This window comes from Opisthocomus hoazin, chromosome 5 (assembly GCF_030867145.1).
Source record: "Opisthocomus hoazin isolate bOpiHoa1 chromosome 5, bOpiHoa1.hap1, whole genome shotgun sequence".
In the NCBI taxonomy this organism is placed as follows: Eukaryota; Metazoa; Chordata; class Aves; order Opisthocomiformes; family Opisthocomidae; genus Opisthocomus; species Opisthocomus hoazin.
The window spans coordinates 27,345,619-27,360,780 of record NC_134418.1 but is presented as its reverse complement, the minus strand read 5'-3'; the positions used below and the strand labels follow the sequence as shown (position 1 = coordinate 27,360,780).

Sequence of the window (15,162 nt, the reverse complement as noted above, 5' to 3'; positions counted from 1 at the left end):
ACCTGGCTCCCTGGCTTACAGAGGCCTCCCGGAGCTTCTGCTCGTGGATTACTGAGGTTCTGCACGTGCTGCTTGTAGTTGGGAGAGGAAGTGACCATGAGAAGATACTCGAGTGTGGTTTTTATCACGTGATCTATGGCTGCTTAAAGCTGATTGAGTCTATGGGTGGTTCTGTTCTGACCAGATCTTCTGCAGCACAAGTAGTTTTTATAAGAGATTTTTATATTGCCTGGAATAGTTAAGAAGGATTTCTAAGAAATATTTGTATTGCTGGATATGAATGTAGCAGTGACTATGAAGTGTAATTTTCTTTAGGTGCGATCTTTAACTCTGAATGATTATATGATTACATATTGTTTTCATTTTAGAGGAATTTCATACAAGTTATAAAAAATGCAGGTTTTTCATACTTTTTTCTTGCAACTTTTTTGCAATATAATATGAGGTTTCTAAACCTACTTTGTATAGTTAATTTCTAAATCCCCATGAAAAAAATGGAATATTTGTTGTCCAAGCCCTCTGGAAAACACAGCCCTATTGTCAGACAACGTACTTTGTAAAGGTTCCTCTGTATATTGTTACTCCATACATAAGCAGACTTTTTTCCTTATTGGCAGGATACAATCTAATATAAGAGCATTTTTTCAGCAGAGCAACTGTAGAGCAACTCCTAACGGTATTTTTGTTAAGACTGCTTGCTTACTGTAATATTTCTATTGTTGATGTTTCCAGCAGTACTTTTCATTCCAAGATTTTGGAGCCTGTCCTGTCTTTTGAGAAGTCACCAAGGGTGCCCATAGGATAAAACTCAGTATCTGAGTGCACCCTCTGGGCACACAAAATCTCAGGTGTTTAATACTTACTGTGTCTTAATCAGGTGGCCTACTACATCAGCAGGCATTTCCAGACAGTGTGTAGGCGTTCCATGAAGAAATGGTCAAGGGGGCAGTGAAGGACAAAGCGTGGTGTGATCATGGTCACCCCTGAGACCGCTCTTCAAGAAAGGCATAGCAGTAGCCAGAATATCTTTCTGTTCTTAATCGAGTTTCTCTGGTGGTTATCATATTTATGTCAGTCAAAGCTGGAGCTCCGTCTTTTTTTTTTTGTGTGTGTGTGGTAGCAGTGGAAGCCAGCCTGGTAGGCAGGTGAAGGAGCAGCATGTTAACAGTTACAGAAAGCATATGCACCATTTTTGGGGATGGCTTTTACAGAAACTTTAACTGCATGGTTTAAAAAGTTGCATTTGGACAGAGTATAACACTTAGAATGGGAGATAAACTGATATTGTGGCTAGAACACCCCAAGGCAGTGTTGCCCATCTGGGCAAACTCGGTACGCTCTGTGAGTCCTAGCCCTCCTGCGGACAGAGGGGTAACTAGACGCTGTATGCTTGTTGACCTGTACAGTGTTTCTGATCAAATACCTATTACCCACTTCAATTCTGGGCATCATTCTGTGTTGAAGAATAACTGCAAACTGTGTTTTACAGAGCAGGGATTATAAATTAAGCCCCCTCCAGAATTAAACCCGTATACAAACAGAAGATAAGTATGTTGCTGGTCTCTTTAAAATGTGGGTATAGCAATATCCATTTTCCCTGTTCAGGAGTCTCTGTGTCAGATATTTCAAAATGGTACTATTGCTAACATAAAACCTCCCCTTTGAGAATGACTTCCAAAGTTTGAAAATAAAATGAGCTTGAACTTTTATATAAGAAGGGCAGGAAATATGCAAGGTTTGATAGATTTTTTTTGTTTGTTTTAATAAGGTAAGTAAAAGTCTTTTGTTTGAATTTCCCCTGCTGTTGTTTTAAACTATAGAAATAGCTGAAAGATTAAATCCAGCCTTCCCAGTACTTCCTAAGGAACGTCTTTGTAGTCTCAATAAATTTGCTAGCAGATCTTAATACATTAATGAAAGAATGAGTGCAATCAATCTCCAGTTACATTTTTTTTTTCTTTCTCAAATGCATCAGTTATTGAAAATCATTATGATAAAGGAAGGAGCTTGAACTTTTCCAAATGTCTTCTTCCTTCGGTTGCTCATTTGTTTCCTTGATGTGCTTGCATAATATTATGACTAAATATAGTAAATCAGTTATGCCAATACAAGGGGAAATTGGGTCTGTAGAAATTATTAACCTATTTCTTTTATAAGGAACATCATCTTTTGTTATCTTTTACATTTGTATATTTACGCTGATAATAAACAAATTAGCCTGTTGTGACAAGAAGTGTTGGGATTTGTGACACTATGGTGACATAAAACCTGTCAAAAAGAAAATGACAACTCTAACCAAGTCATTGTAACAATTCTGTACTTTTTACAACTTTTACTCTAAATCGGTGTAGTTTACCAAAGCAGGGGAAGGACCTGTTTCCATAATACAGCAGCTAAATCCCATCCATTTAACCTCTCTGTGCCTGACAAAGAATGTGATATTTGTCTGTCTTTTTTGACTCTGTCGTCTGTAAAATAGTTACACTGATTTGCAGGTTATCCACTGTTGACTTTTCTTACAGTTAGGAAGCTTACCTAGTCTGTAAATGCAAGTAGTCATTACAGTTGCTAAAAGCACTTTAAATCTTACCCATCACTAAAGAGAAAAAACAGAAAAATACATAGTAAAATCTGCTCTTAAAAAAAAGGTCTTAGGTGGAAAAAATAGTAATTGGTAAGTTTAAAAATGATATTTTAATTCGGCTTCTCTGTGCATAACCGTTATCACAGTCTGATCATTTATTGTTATGTAATCACAAAGTATATTAATGTTACTCGATGTAGATAACAGTAGTAACATCTATCCATTATAAATCCCATAATGTGTGTAGAGAGTATATCTGTATCTAACAATGGCTGTATCACTATAGATTTTTAACTTGAATTTTGAAAGGCCTTCAGTGGCTGCAACCGAAGTGGAAGGAATAGCACTTTAGTCAGATGATTTGAAGGTATTATGTAAATAGTGTTCAGAAACTACCTCCATACCTGGGATTCTTCACACACCAGAAGCCAAGTGCGATGCAGTAAGGGATTGGTTATAATCTTCCTTATCTTGAACTTGTGCTCTGACGTTACACTAAATCATGATTTCGGTAAAAGCTGACCGAGTCTCATTGCTAAGTGTCATGCCTTTCTTTTTCTCTGTTTCAGCTGAGACAATCCCAGTCGTACTGCACAGACACAGAATGCCTTCAGGAATGTGAGTAACTATTGAGATCAGGTGCATGGAAGGCAAATAAAGAGTAGTAATTAAGATACATTCCGGCTGGTCTTTAAAATGCAGCAGTTGATTTAACGTTAAAGGAACATATCACATAAAATCAAATACTCCAGTACTGGAATTATTATGTGGGGGGTATTTCTGGGTGTCTGTGATGCAGATTAACATTTGTACATTGGAAGCATTGTATGGAAGCAGCAACGGTGAGCAGGCTGGAGGTATCGGTATACCAGCATGACCATTGATCGGGCCCCAAGCATTACTGAATCTTACTATTAGCTTGCAAATAGGGTGATTTCAATTTTTCCCTAAGAAGAAAATTGGAGGGGGGGCTTTTTTTGTCTTCCCTACAGTCATAGCAGCCTAACCAGTGAAGACTGGATATTCAGCGCAGACCCTGACACGTGCACATGTTCACTTCTGGAGCTGAGTGACGTACTGTCAGTACTGTGAACCCTCTACTCCACTGTGAGGGAGAGGAGATTCCCCACCAGCTCTGACTGATAAGTTGACATACACTGTGACTGCACTTCTGTTTGACTCAGCAGCTGTGTAGGTAATGAAGCAGAGTACTGATGCATACACTTCCTTGAACTTTGCTGTGAAATACGTCCAAAAAACAATTCCAAACGGTGAACATAACTAGGACAGTCAAATGTTACCAGCATCTGCCGGGAAGCATAGCTGTGCAGAGGTTATGCAGCAATGTAAGCTTGCCCTGAGGTGCTCTGTTTTCGTGGTCTAGAGGGAACATTGTCAAATGCTTATAAATAAAAATGAAGTGCATCTGTTTTTCCTATATTGCTTTACCAACTGAGTGTATGAACTCACTCCTTAGCCTGCATCAGGACTACTATAATGCTTGGAGGGAGCAGGGGGCACCTGAGCAGTGTTCCTGGAAGCAAGAGCTGCTGGTGCTTGTATCTTCTACAGGTCTAGGAGCAGTGAGGTCAAGGTTTCCAGGGTCTCGGGGAGAGAGCGTGCCTTTGTTCACTCTCCTGTTCCTCCCCCAGTAAAACCTGTTTAGAGACAGGCATCCAGTTTGGACTTGCACTGTGCCCTTGCAATGTGAAACAGTCACAGATTCATTGCCATGTTGGGCTGAAGGGGAAAAGCTATGAGCTTTCCCAGATAACCCCTGGACAAAAAGTGGGGTACACATGTGCCAGAACAGTGCTGCTGGCTTTACTCTTTCTTTACGGGCTTTCCAAGTTATGCTCTGTGTCTGTGACTTCCAGCACCCCTCCTCTCCCAAATGCACCTGTCCTAGGGCAGACTTTTTCATCACCCACACCTTAGACTTCTATGTGTGGGCTTTTTTTAAATCACAGGCTTGTAGGAGAGGGAGAGAGGAAGGTGACAAGAGATAGAGTATTTTCTGTGTTAGAAGTAGGCACAGACAGGCTGTACAGCTTTCTGAGCTTTAGTCCACAGTCAAAACCAAGCAATGGTAGGTCATTCTCACTCAAGCCTTGGGAGTGTTGGCTCATCAATATTTATTAAGCTCTTAGGCTAAAGACTGTATAAATGAGTAAGTTCTGTTATGTGTGGGCACAAAGCTTTCATGCTACCAAGCTATAGTACAGTGGGGATGTGGATGGTTTGTGGCAAATAGCTCTCCATCCCGAAAGAGATCCTTGCAATAACTGTCTGTGCCAATGCAAGCAATTTGGCAGCAATTGTTCCAAACCAGTGGTTTGTTTCAAAAACCAAAGCAAAAATTATAGAGTAAATCCTCTCCAAGTTATTATATAGCCTTAAATTTAGTTCCAGCAAAGGTAATTTTCTGCTGATGTAATGACACCGACTGCCTATTTGTCAGACTACTTTGTGATGCTTCTGTGATTCTGTGCTTGGGCCAACGTGAGCTCTGTAAGACTCTCAGGAGTCAAAGGCAAAAACAAACAGATGGAGCCTGGAGAAGCTTCCAGAGGTGTTTTCAGAGACAGATTATAACAATTCTGGGCCAGTCTTCTGTCCATTGCTTCATCCTATTCTGATGAGCTATACTGTGATGAGCTTATTTTTGAGGTGGGTCTCCTCTTCCCTAGGTCCCGCAGCTCCATTTCCTGTTACTTGCATTGATCCCTCATTTCGGGACCTCGATAAGAAGCTTGTTTCACTCCCACCCGTTTGCTCATTCCCAGGATTTGGTCTTCCTTCTGGAAGTGCAGCTGGGAATGTTGTCATGCACAGATTCTTAAGTTGCAAGGTTGTGGAAGAACTGATGAAGATGTATGTGGTTTTGTTTTGGGAAACGTCAGGGCTGTGGTTCAGCCAGTGTCACAGCAGCGTCATGTGTTATGCTGTTGCTACCAGCTGGAAGTTCTCAGAAACACCCTGCATTGATTCTTCCTGAGCACGCTTTGTTTTTTCAACCCTTGATTTCAGATATTTTTTAGATTTTTGGAGGCAGATGAAAGCTGTAGCACCAGGGCTCCCTCATTTGCATTTTTGTGTTATTAGCTCTAAATTCTTATTTATGGTTGTTGGCACTACAATATAATGATATTGTAGTGACTACCCTGCAGAGAGTTTCCTGCCAGGGTCAGGACCAGTGCTTTTGGGTTTGTACTCCTGTATAGAGAGCATTTGGGCGCTCTGCTTGGCGGATGTTCCTCTGCTGATTCTCCATCAGAATATCTGCTGTGACAGTAAACCACGTACAAGAGTGTGATGACTGTTCCCTCCATTTCAGTGGGTACCTTGGAGAAAAAAGGCTGCGAGTTTTGAATATGCAACACATTTAATATTCTGTTGGGATTCTTTATGCTCAGCAAATCAGAATAACTTACAGTTTCCCTTGAAATGAGGAAAGAGCAGTAATTCTTTTCTGAATTCTGTCTAATGCAAATGGAGCAGGGAAGATTTCTCTGAAGCGTGTTGCAGTTGCAACATCAGTGGTTCATCCAGCCCAGGGAGGATCCCCAGCTGGTGGTGAGCCGCTCTGATGGCTCATGGCCCTTCACAGTCAGCCTTCCATGTCAGAGGAAATGAGGGGCCACTGCCTGAGTTTTTTCCTCTTGTGTTCTAGCAATTCCCAGATGTTGTGACCTGGATTTACCACATTCATATTTTCAACACTATTCTCAGTGCTCTACTAACTTGTGATAGGGTCAGACATGACTGTCTCAAATGTTGTCTGCTTCCAAATTTTTATGTGTTTTAAAATGAATGCGTATCAGTGATTCATCTTGAGTTGTACTTGTCTAGGGGAATCACAGCAGCCTAATCTAAAGGCATGAAATGTCTGCCAACTCTTCCCTCCCTTTTCTGGTAATTCCCTTCTCCCTCCCTCCCTCCCTCTCTGCACTCAAGTAATTTCTGGCTTTCCTCAGTTTCTTTGTACCTGCCTTTGAGAGTGTCAGCTTGCAGGTGTTATCTGCTGAAGGTCCCACGGGCTCTTTGTCTTCCCTTATGATTCATCTGTAAGATACCTCTCTTCATAGAGTTTCCTGCCTTTCTTTCACAGAATAGGCAAGGCTAAGAACACCGTAAAAAGAAGGCGGCACAAGTCAGAGAGCATGCTTTTGCCTTCCCACATGCAGATGTTAAACAGTAAAAACTGAAGATCCAAAAAGAGATATTTCTACCATGAGAGGGCAGACAAAAAGCACCACATGGAATATACTTTTACAGTAAAAGAAATGCAACCTTTCCTCTTTTTCTTTAGAGTACAACCTCACTCCGAATGAAAAACAGCACTTTAAGAGGAGAACTAAGTTCATGTAAGGAGTTTAACAAGGGCATTTATTAATTTTAATATTGTATTATTGAGATTTCAGTTGCACAACCAGGAGGTGGTTGACCTTTAATCTTTAGAAATTATTTTTACCAAACTCATCATTTTAATAGCTTTGACTACCTTCTGGTAGAACATTAAAGGAGGTGGCAAACATCTGTCACGGAAGATTATTTTTTTCTCTTCCCATTTCTCTCCAAGAGGAGCCTAGTTTATGTGGCTTAGACTCTGTTTCTGTAGGAAAAAGCAAGCCAAAGAACTGTATCTTGTATGTGGAGCAACAGACAGGATTCACCATAGTCACTCGCTTCCCATGGGAGTTTATCCCACAGTCTCAGACCAGCCCCCTCATAAAGCTTTTTCCTGCACGGAGATAATTCAGCCAAGATGTAAAAAAAATTCCAGGTAACCAGAGGGGCAGAACTGCTCACAGGCTTCATTCAGAAGTATGTGGATATATAGGTATGCTGAGCCCAGGGGAGCAGATACTCTGAAAATAAAGACCTGGGGCTGGATTCGGTGTTGTGTGGAAAGGCAGGTTAGCAGCTGTAAATTTCATGTCACTCAGTGACAGGGGAATAAGTGCTGCTACATTCTGTGCTAGTTGGTGTCTCCCAGACACTGGAGATTAATAACCAGATCCGTCCATCAAAATGGATGGTGGCAGGGACATTCATCTGTGAGGTCAGAATAGAACAATCTTCTAGCCATCTGGAAATATTAAAAATATCATCCACAGGTGCTCTTATAGGAGAGCCTTTATTCTCCAAGGAATCAAAAAAACGCTTCTAAATTACCTGCAAAAATATCAATTATAGGTAAAGCACTGTGGCTGTGAACTCTTAAAAATACAGGGCTTTTTTCTTCTGTCCATCAGCATAAATTCCATTCTGATCTGTTTCACCTTCACTCAACTGTTCTTTATCTATAGGCTGGTCTTACCAGATTATTTTGTGATCTCAGTGATGGAGGTCTTTGTCGCAAAAGATTGTCGTCTTCTACATATTATTGCTCCCAGTAGCTGAGACAGCTTCTTTTCTGTTCTCTTGATTCGTGATGCAAAGCTTTGAAAAGTGTGATTCACCCCAGCTATGTGAGATTTTGCTTATCCTCATCTCCTTATGTTAAGAGAGTAAAGCAACAGATTCTGAAATATCTCACGTCCTTATTAAAACACATGGCCATTTGTGAGAGATGTGGGTTTAATGGTACTTGAATAGTGTAAACAGTGTTGTGGCTGGTTTGGTATCTGGCATGCTTTGAGTAGGTAGTACAGGGCCAAGCTGTTGTCTTGCCTGACTTAGCTGAGAACATGTTTCAGCACATTTGGTTCCATCCAAACCATTTTACTGCGCAGGCTGGGTAGAAATTGTGTCTTGCACAAATGCCTGTGGTTTCCCTCTGTGGTTCCTTCTGCTCCCTTCCTTGACCTGGAGCGTGAGCTGACCTAGCAGCCTTTACATACCCCGACTCTTGTTTAACCACAGACCCTGAGCATGCTACGGTTCAGCAAAAATTGCAGGAGGCAGCCTGACTAGTCCCTGTTTTTCTGCATTGTGTGAGGAATCCAGCCTAACAGGAGATCTGAGTTTTCAATGTTCTACTGAACACACGTGCCAAAGCAGGTACCTCAGGCTGTCTTGTGTGCTGCTGAAGGTAGTCTCAGGGTGGCTGTTAATGTTGTCTGGAAGCCCCAGAATAAAGCAGTTGTTCTTTTCATGCTGAATTATATACTAGTTTGCTGGATTGCGTATATAAAGGTCATTCAAGATTTAAAATGCTGATATATCATGTTGACAACAATAACGTTTTCCTTCAGCACAACTGCAGGTCTAAACTCTCACCTGCACAGTTCCATGTGCTTTCTGAATCGATTATATGTTAGTGTTTAATGAATTAGAGGCTGTAGCATTCTCATTTATTTTCTTTGCACTATACCTTCTCCCCATATACAGTGCCCTTTATTCACTCAGATCTCCAAAAGAATTGTCACTTGTAATTGTACGTACCTCTATTCACAAAATTCCTCTGTATTAGTGACTTCTCGAGTTTTGAAAAGTGTATTTTGGGCATTTAAAAGGCAAGAGCTGTATGGCAGTTTCATTTGCTCATACACGTTAATGGTGGTGTTTGTGCTTTGAGAAGCATGGTCTGCTACAATATAGGGGTTTTTTCTTCTTTGACATTTTTGGGTGCCTGCGATGTCAGTAAAGGACATCAGTCCAGCAGCCCCGACGCACAAAGTCTTATTCACAGAACAGCAGTGTGGAGAGAGGCATAGCTGTGAGCTTCCCCACGGTGCCCCTCCGCTGTGCCTTAGCTGTGCTACGAAGACACCACTTTCACAGAAGAGCCTCTGCTAAAAATGCTACCCAGTGTGTCAGCGATGAGGGTGGTTCTTTGGTCTCAGCACGAACCTTCAAGGAAATAACTGGCTCCAGCAGTTCACCGGGTATCTAGCGAATGTTAAATAAGAACAACTCCCAACTGATACTGTATCCAGACTTGGCTGAATAATGAGATGATCCAAACGAGTTAACTGAAAAATCTGATGGATATGAGTGTCTCCGTGGAATTTCCTGGGATGTTAAAATTTTCAACTTGAGTAATAAAACAGAATAGCTCTTCTCTTTCTGAGAGGGTTATTAAATTATAGCTTTTTATTGATTGCTCTGTATTATTTGATCATCTAGGTCGTTAATGAAGATGTTAAGTCTTTAGATACTACTGTAAGTGGAGCCATGTAAATACCATAGTTAATTAACTATGCATTGGTTTACACTTCAGCTCCTTACACTTCAGCTGACAACATTAGTTACAATTTGATTATCTGAAATTATGTTTCAGAGGAGAAAGGTTGTTGTCTTCCAATGTGCAAGTATTTGCAAGAGTTTCTTGATCCCAAAAGACGAACCAGCCATCTCCAGTCTGAGGGCATTTTCTCAGTTTTCTTTCCATGCTTTGATGTCTCAGCCATACTGTATGGAAATTAGGTGTAAAATTTTTATATTGTATTCCTGGGATTCACTTTTTCATGTATCTCCTCAGCATTTTTTCCCCTCCTGACAGATACATTTTCCTTGATGCTATCGGAAATACCACAGGAGCTGGATGATCAGTCATATTGACACTGACCCTTATTCGAACAAGCTCTTAATAAATAACGTACAGTAGCCAGCAAAATTATAACCATTAGTTTGCTCCCTTCTTACTAGAATTAGCATGTTCTCTGTGTGGGGCCTAGCAACGGAGTCCAAGCTTTCATCTCTAGTCTTATTCTTTTATTTGTTTGAGGCAAAAAACCAAACACCAATGTACAGATGGGGAGTTTTCGCACATAAATATATTTTGCATCAAGTTTAATTTCTTAAAAAATCAAGTTTGATTTCTTAAGCAGAGAGTGTGTGTTTATAATCTTCAGTTCATTAGGAGTTAATGTGAACTAAGAAATATTCATGATAATTCTGAGAATTCCAGTGAAATCTTATGAAATAGATTCTCTTTTTAAAGGGATAAGAAAGATAATTAAAATGTAGCGTAACACTAACCAAGAATTACTTGTGTCAAAGTCAAAAGGAAGGACTAATCAGAAAACTCAACTGAAAAATACTTCTTTTTGTTTTTCTGAGACTTATTCTGCATTTTTCATTTCATTTTGGGTAAAGAACTCTGCTGTCACTCTGTGTTATAACTTGAGTTTTCCTTGTCTGTAGTGCCAGGACCAAACTCCTCCAGTGACAATGGCATCAGCTTTGCCATGATAATGATGGCCTGGGTGGTGATTGCACTTGTCTTGTTCTTACTGAGACCGAATAATCTGAGAGGATCCAGCACGGCCGGAAAGCCAACCAGCCCACATAACGTAAGTGCGTCTGAAAGCGCCCTGCAGAGAGACTCTACAATACCTTAAATGTATTTGGTTTTAATACAGACTGTCTTACAGTCATTTTTTTCCTTACATTTTTTTCTCCTGTATTTTCTTGGAACTCCCTTAACAATGAAAATGAGTAAAACCCAAGTGAAAGTACAATCATAAACGCCAACTGCAAGACCTGCCATGGGATGGAGCAGGCACGGGTGACTGAGTGTGGGTTATAACATCCTCTGGACGCCGGCTGTCCCTGGTTGGAACTGCCTCCTGCCTTCTTCTGTACAAGGGGGAAATCATAGCTTTTAGACAAAAATACAGCATGAAACTAGGAAGGCAATCTTTGTCCTAGATGTGGGATCATGGAAAAATCCCTGTCCATGCAGGAAACGCTGTTGTTCTTTGATGCTCGTTTACACTGAATATTGAAAGAGCTACTGAAAGATCTTAAAAGAAAGCACAATGTAACTCTTCTTTTATTCTTTTGTTCTTCTTTTATTGCTAAATCCTCTGACTTGAAGCACTGTTTCTAATCTGGTATGTGGGGTTTTTTTCTTTTCCTCCTTCCTTCCTGCTTAGGGACAAGAACCACCAGCCCCACCAGTGGACTAGAGCGTTCAGTATTGGAAAAGTTCAGCAGCTGAAACCTTGCACGACCAAATGAACGAAGTGACCAGATTACTCCTAAACTCCATTCAATACTGTTTTCTTTTCTCATTTCTATAGAGCAGAATTACCATTCAGCAGTTATCTTCATTAACTGCTTTTAGCAACTTCAATTTTAAGTTAATTTTTGCTTTGTATGTTATTACAATTCCTAGTAGATTGTAATTTGAATAAAAAGGCATTGCAGGGGTTTTTTGGTTGTTACCGTTACTGTGGACATTCCACTCTGTCTCTTTCTGTTACAATGATCTTAAATTCTTTGCAGTGATTTCTGATATGCATTGAAAGAAAAAGAAAATCCCTGTGCATCTATAATAATGGAATTTCTTCAGATTAATCCATATTTCTTCAGATTAATCCCTATTTTTTTCTCCGGTATGCTTTTGAGAATTATATTATGCAACTATTAGCTTAGCTATGTGGTAAAAAATTGAAAATTTTTTATAATTGCCCTGGGTTCAGAGCAGTTTTTAGTCTGGTCTTTGGACACTAACATAGTTTTCAGGGTTGTTGGCAAAAGCACGGATTGTCCACTAGAATTATACTCTGTGTGTGTGTGCGCGTGCGCGAAGAAGTGAATGGGATAATTGCCTCTGTGAAAGCTTTGACATATGTATTGGGAACTTTAGACAAAAAATTATACCACCAAAAAGAATTAATTTAATCTTGTTCTTTAATAAATAATATATCTTATTCAATATGTTGTCAGAAAAATGTATTCCAAAACTAGATTTATTTACTTATAGACTTTATGAAAAGAGAAATTTAGTGAGAACAACTTGGTAAAATTTTCTGTCCTGGTATAATCTTTTAATAATCGGTATCTTAACAAATTTTTAGCCATGATGTAATGTATATTGGACAGGATGAAATCATACCAAGAGGTTACCGAGGTAATCATCTTTTGGTATATTGGATATTCGGGTGTTTTCACCTGTATGTTATCACCAATTCTTAGCATTTCATTCTCATCTACTGGTTGTAACTGTAGAATAACCAACTTGCAGGTGACTACGTATGGCATGTCTTTTTCCTCTAACAGTTGTATGTTTGTTGTGTTTATGTGTGCGTGTGTGTGGCTGTGCACCTACCTGTGCACATCTCCTGTTGTAGCAAATGGGAAATAACTTTTTTATGTACATTAAGAACATTTTAAAAATGTACAGAAAAGCAACACTGTATATTTTTCTTGATCAATTTGAAGAATTGATGAGAATAATGTAAAGAACATTTGTATGTTACCAGCATGAAGTTTCTTTCTGTAAAGGTCAGTGGAACAGACATGGGAATTCAAAGCCTTACTGTAGAAACCTTGATTTCATGAGGACTTTAGTTACAGAGCTGAAGGAACTGTTAAGATGCATAAAAGTTTGTATGAACGGGCTCTAACAAAAATCTCACATCAGATCCCATGGTTGACAGACGCAGGATTTTCCTCCTCAGGGTAAATGGCGGGCCGCCTTGTAAAGGTACAGCGTAGACCTGAAGAAAGGCTTCTGTAATCTGATGTAATTGCCTATTGAGTTTCTGTGGAATAGTGTGCTCCCAAGAATAGGAGCATGTGTAAAAAATAAAAAAAAAAATTTAAAATGAAGATTGGGCCAAGTGCTGTCAGAGACATCAGCGCAGGGCCGTGTAAAGGAGTGGAGCTGCAGCAGAGGAGCTGAGAGAACTTGTCCTGCTATGTCTGAAGGTGTCCAGGCCACAAACACTGTGTGAAGGTGTCACTGGAACAAGCAAGCCGACTGTGCTTGCTTTTTGCCTTTTGGGCACATTGATGTTTGGGATACTGTTTTGAATAGAACAAGTAATATAGCATAATTTGGTTGAACCGACGAGAAAATACATATAACCCCCTACAGTGACCTTTTCTCCAAGAATTTTTGGCCAGAATTCTTCACTATCAGATCCATAAAACAGGCTTCCAGTTGATTAAAAAGCCGACTGAAACAGGCTTCATTTCAGACAGAGTGCCACTCCTCACCCCGTTGGAAGCTGGTGAGATTTACAGCAGGTGCTCCTCACTTGTGAGGATCCGTCTTGCTTTGCTTCACTGTCTGTCTGCCTTATTTATAAAATTCACCATGTGCACCCAGCTCTAACAGTCTTGGCAAATGAACATTTTGTTCAGAGTAATGTTGTATTTTACATTTCAATGAACTGTCTTTGCTTGAAATTCTTCTAAGTAATTGTCCCAGTGATTTTGTACACGTATGCTTTCCTCATGTAAATTGCTATTTTAAATTTTCTATGTAAAAGAAAAAAAAATGGAAATATTTTATTGTAAAATGTTTTACTAAAGAGCCAGGCCACTATCCCAGGTCAAAATGTATGCCTTTTAAATTCAGATAATCTCTCCAACATAGAACCTTCAGATCACCACTCTTAATTGAAATCAAAGTAACTAATTGTAGGACTGTATTTTGCCACTCTTATTTGTGTTAAATAGTGCCTTACTCATCAAGTAGTTGCACCGAAGTTTGTGGGACTACTCTGAGATAACGTACTAGTAGCAGCTTTAGTAAGGGTGGCAGAAATCTGGCCTTTAGTGACGTAGTTTGCGATGAAATAATTGTACCATGGTGACAGATGTTTATGGTAAATTTTGAGAAGTGTGGAAGAGGTTAGTGGTTATGTGAAGCTTCAGGACATGATTCATTCTGTAATGAGGGTTTTAAGCTTGGTTAGTAAGAGATGCAAGTTGTAGTGACTTGGGAAATATGGAGAGAAGTTAACGATTATACCTTAGCTTAGAACTTTGTTAAAATGATAGTATTTTTAGAGTCTGCTTAACACAATTATTATACTCTGAAATGAGAAATCGTATGTATTCATGTATTGTCTGCAGATCACTTAGCCTTGTAATGTTCATGATTGAAAAAGGAAGAGTGATGATGTGATGTGCCTAATGTAAATTGGTGGCTTAAAATGTCTGAATCATGCCACACAAAAAATCATCTGTGCCATTTTCAGTTTCCTAGTAATCTTTTTCTGAGTACTTGGATTGGGATAAAGGGCTTGTACTATGCACTTTTTATTGACTTAACAAAATAAATAGCGATCGTTAGTAACCTGTTGTCTTTGTCTCTTAGTCTTTATATAAGATATAGGACAGCACCACCTATCAATTTCTAAAGTAGTTTGAAATCATCTAAAAATAAGTATCAGTAAAAATGGAAGGTCATTTGTGTAAATTTTAGAACGTAAATTCTGACTTTTCTAATAGATGCTTGCCTTCTGTAGGTATCTCGAGCAAGTCAGAACAAATTATAAGCGGTTTCCAAGGTTTAAGATACTTTGATGACCAACACGGATGCCTTTTGCTCTTCAAAGTAGTTATGCAACCTAGGAAGTTACAAATATTGCGGTAAGAAAAGTCATGATAGAGGCCAAATATGTTACTTCATTTTAGATCAAATCCTGCTACTTTGGGATTTGCAGTCTATTTTCTAGTCCCAGTTCTTGGCAGTGTTGGACCCAGAGGAAGGAAGAAGCTCCAGTGGATCCAAGGCAGCACGTAGAAGCAGGAGAGACCTGCTGCTTCCTCGCCGTTCCCATGGAGTGCAGCACTCTTCTTCCTCTGACAGCAGAGCGCGAAATGCGGAGCACCGCCTCGGCACCAGCTCAGATCCCACATTAGGGAGTCCCGTGTTCATCCAAGGA

At 39.8% G+C, this 15,162-nt stretch overlaps 1 protein-coding gene across 3 annotated transcripts in view; it reads left to right on the top strand.

Annotated features, from left to right (window-relative positions):
- Positions 1-14,570, top strand: part of SMIM14 (small integral membrane protein 14) — a 62,912-nt gene extending 48,342 nt beyond the window's left edge. For all 3 annotated transcript variants that reach the window (XM_075420720.1, XM_075420719.1, XM_075420721.1), the window contains 3 exons: positions 3,154-3,202; positions 10,679-10,827; positions 11,413-14,570. In XM_075420720.1, coding sequence (XP_075276835.1) covers positions 3,154-3,202; positions 10,679-10,827; positions 11,413-11,445 — 231 coding nt within the window. In that variant the 3' untranslated portion in view covers positions 11,446-14,570. The remainder of the gene's footprint in view (positions 1-3,153; positions 3,203-10,678; positions 10,828-11,412) is intronic.
- The last annotated feature ends 592 nt before the right edge of the window (positions 14,571-15,162 follow it).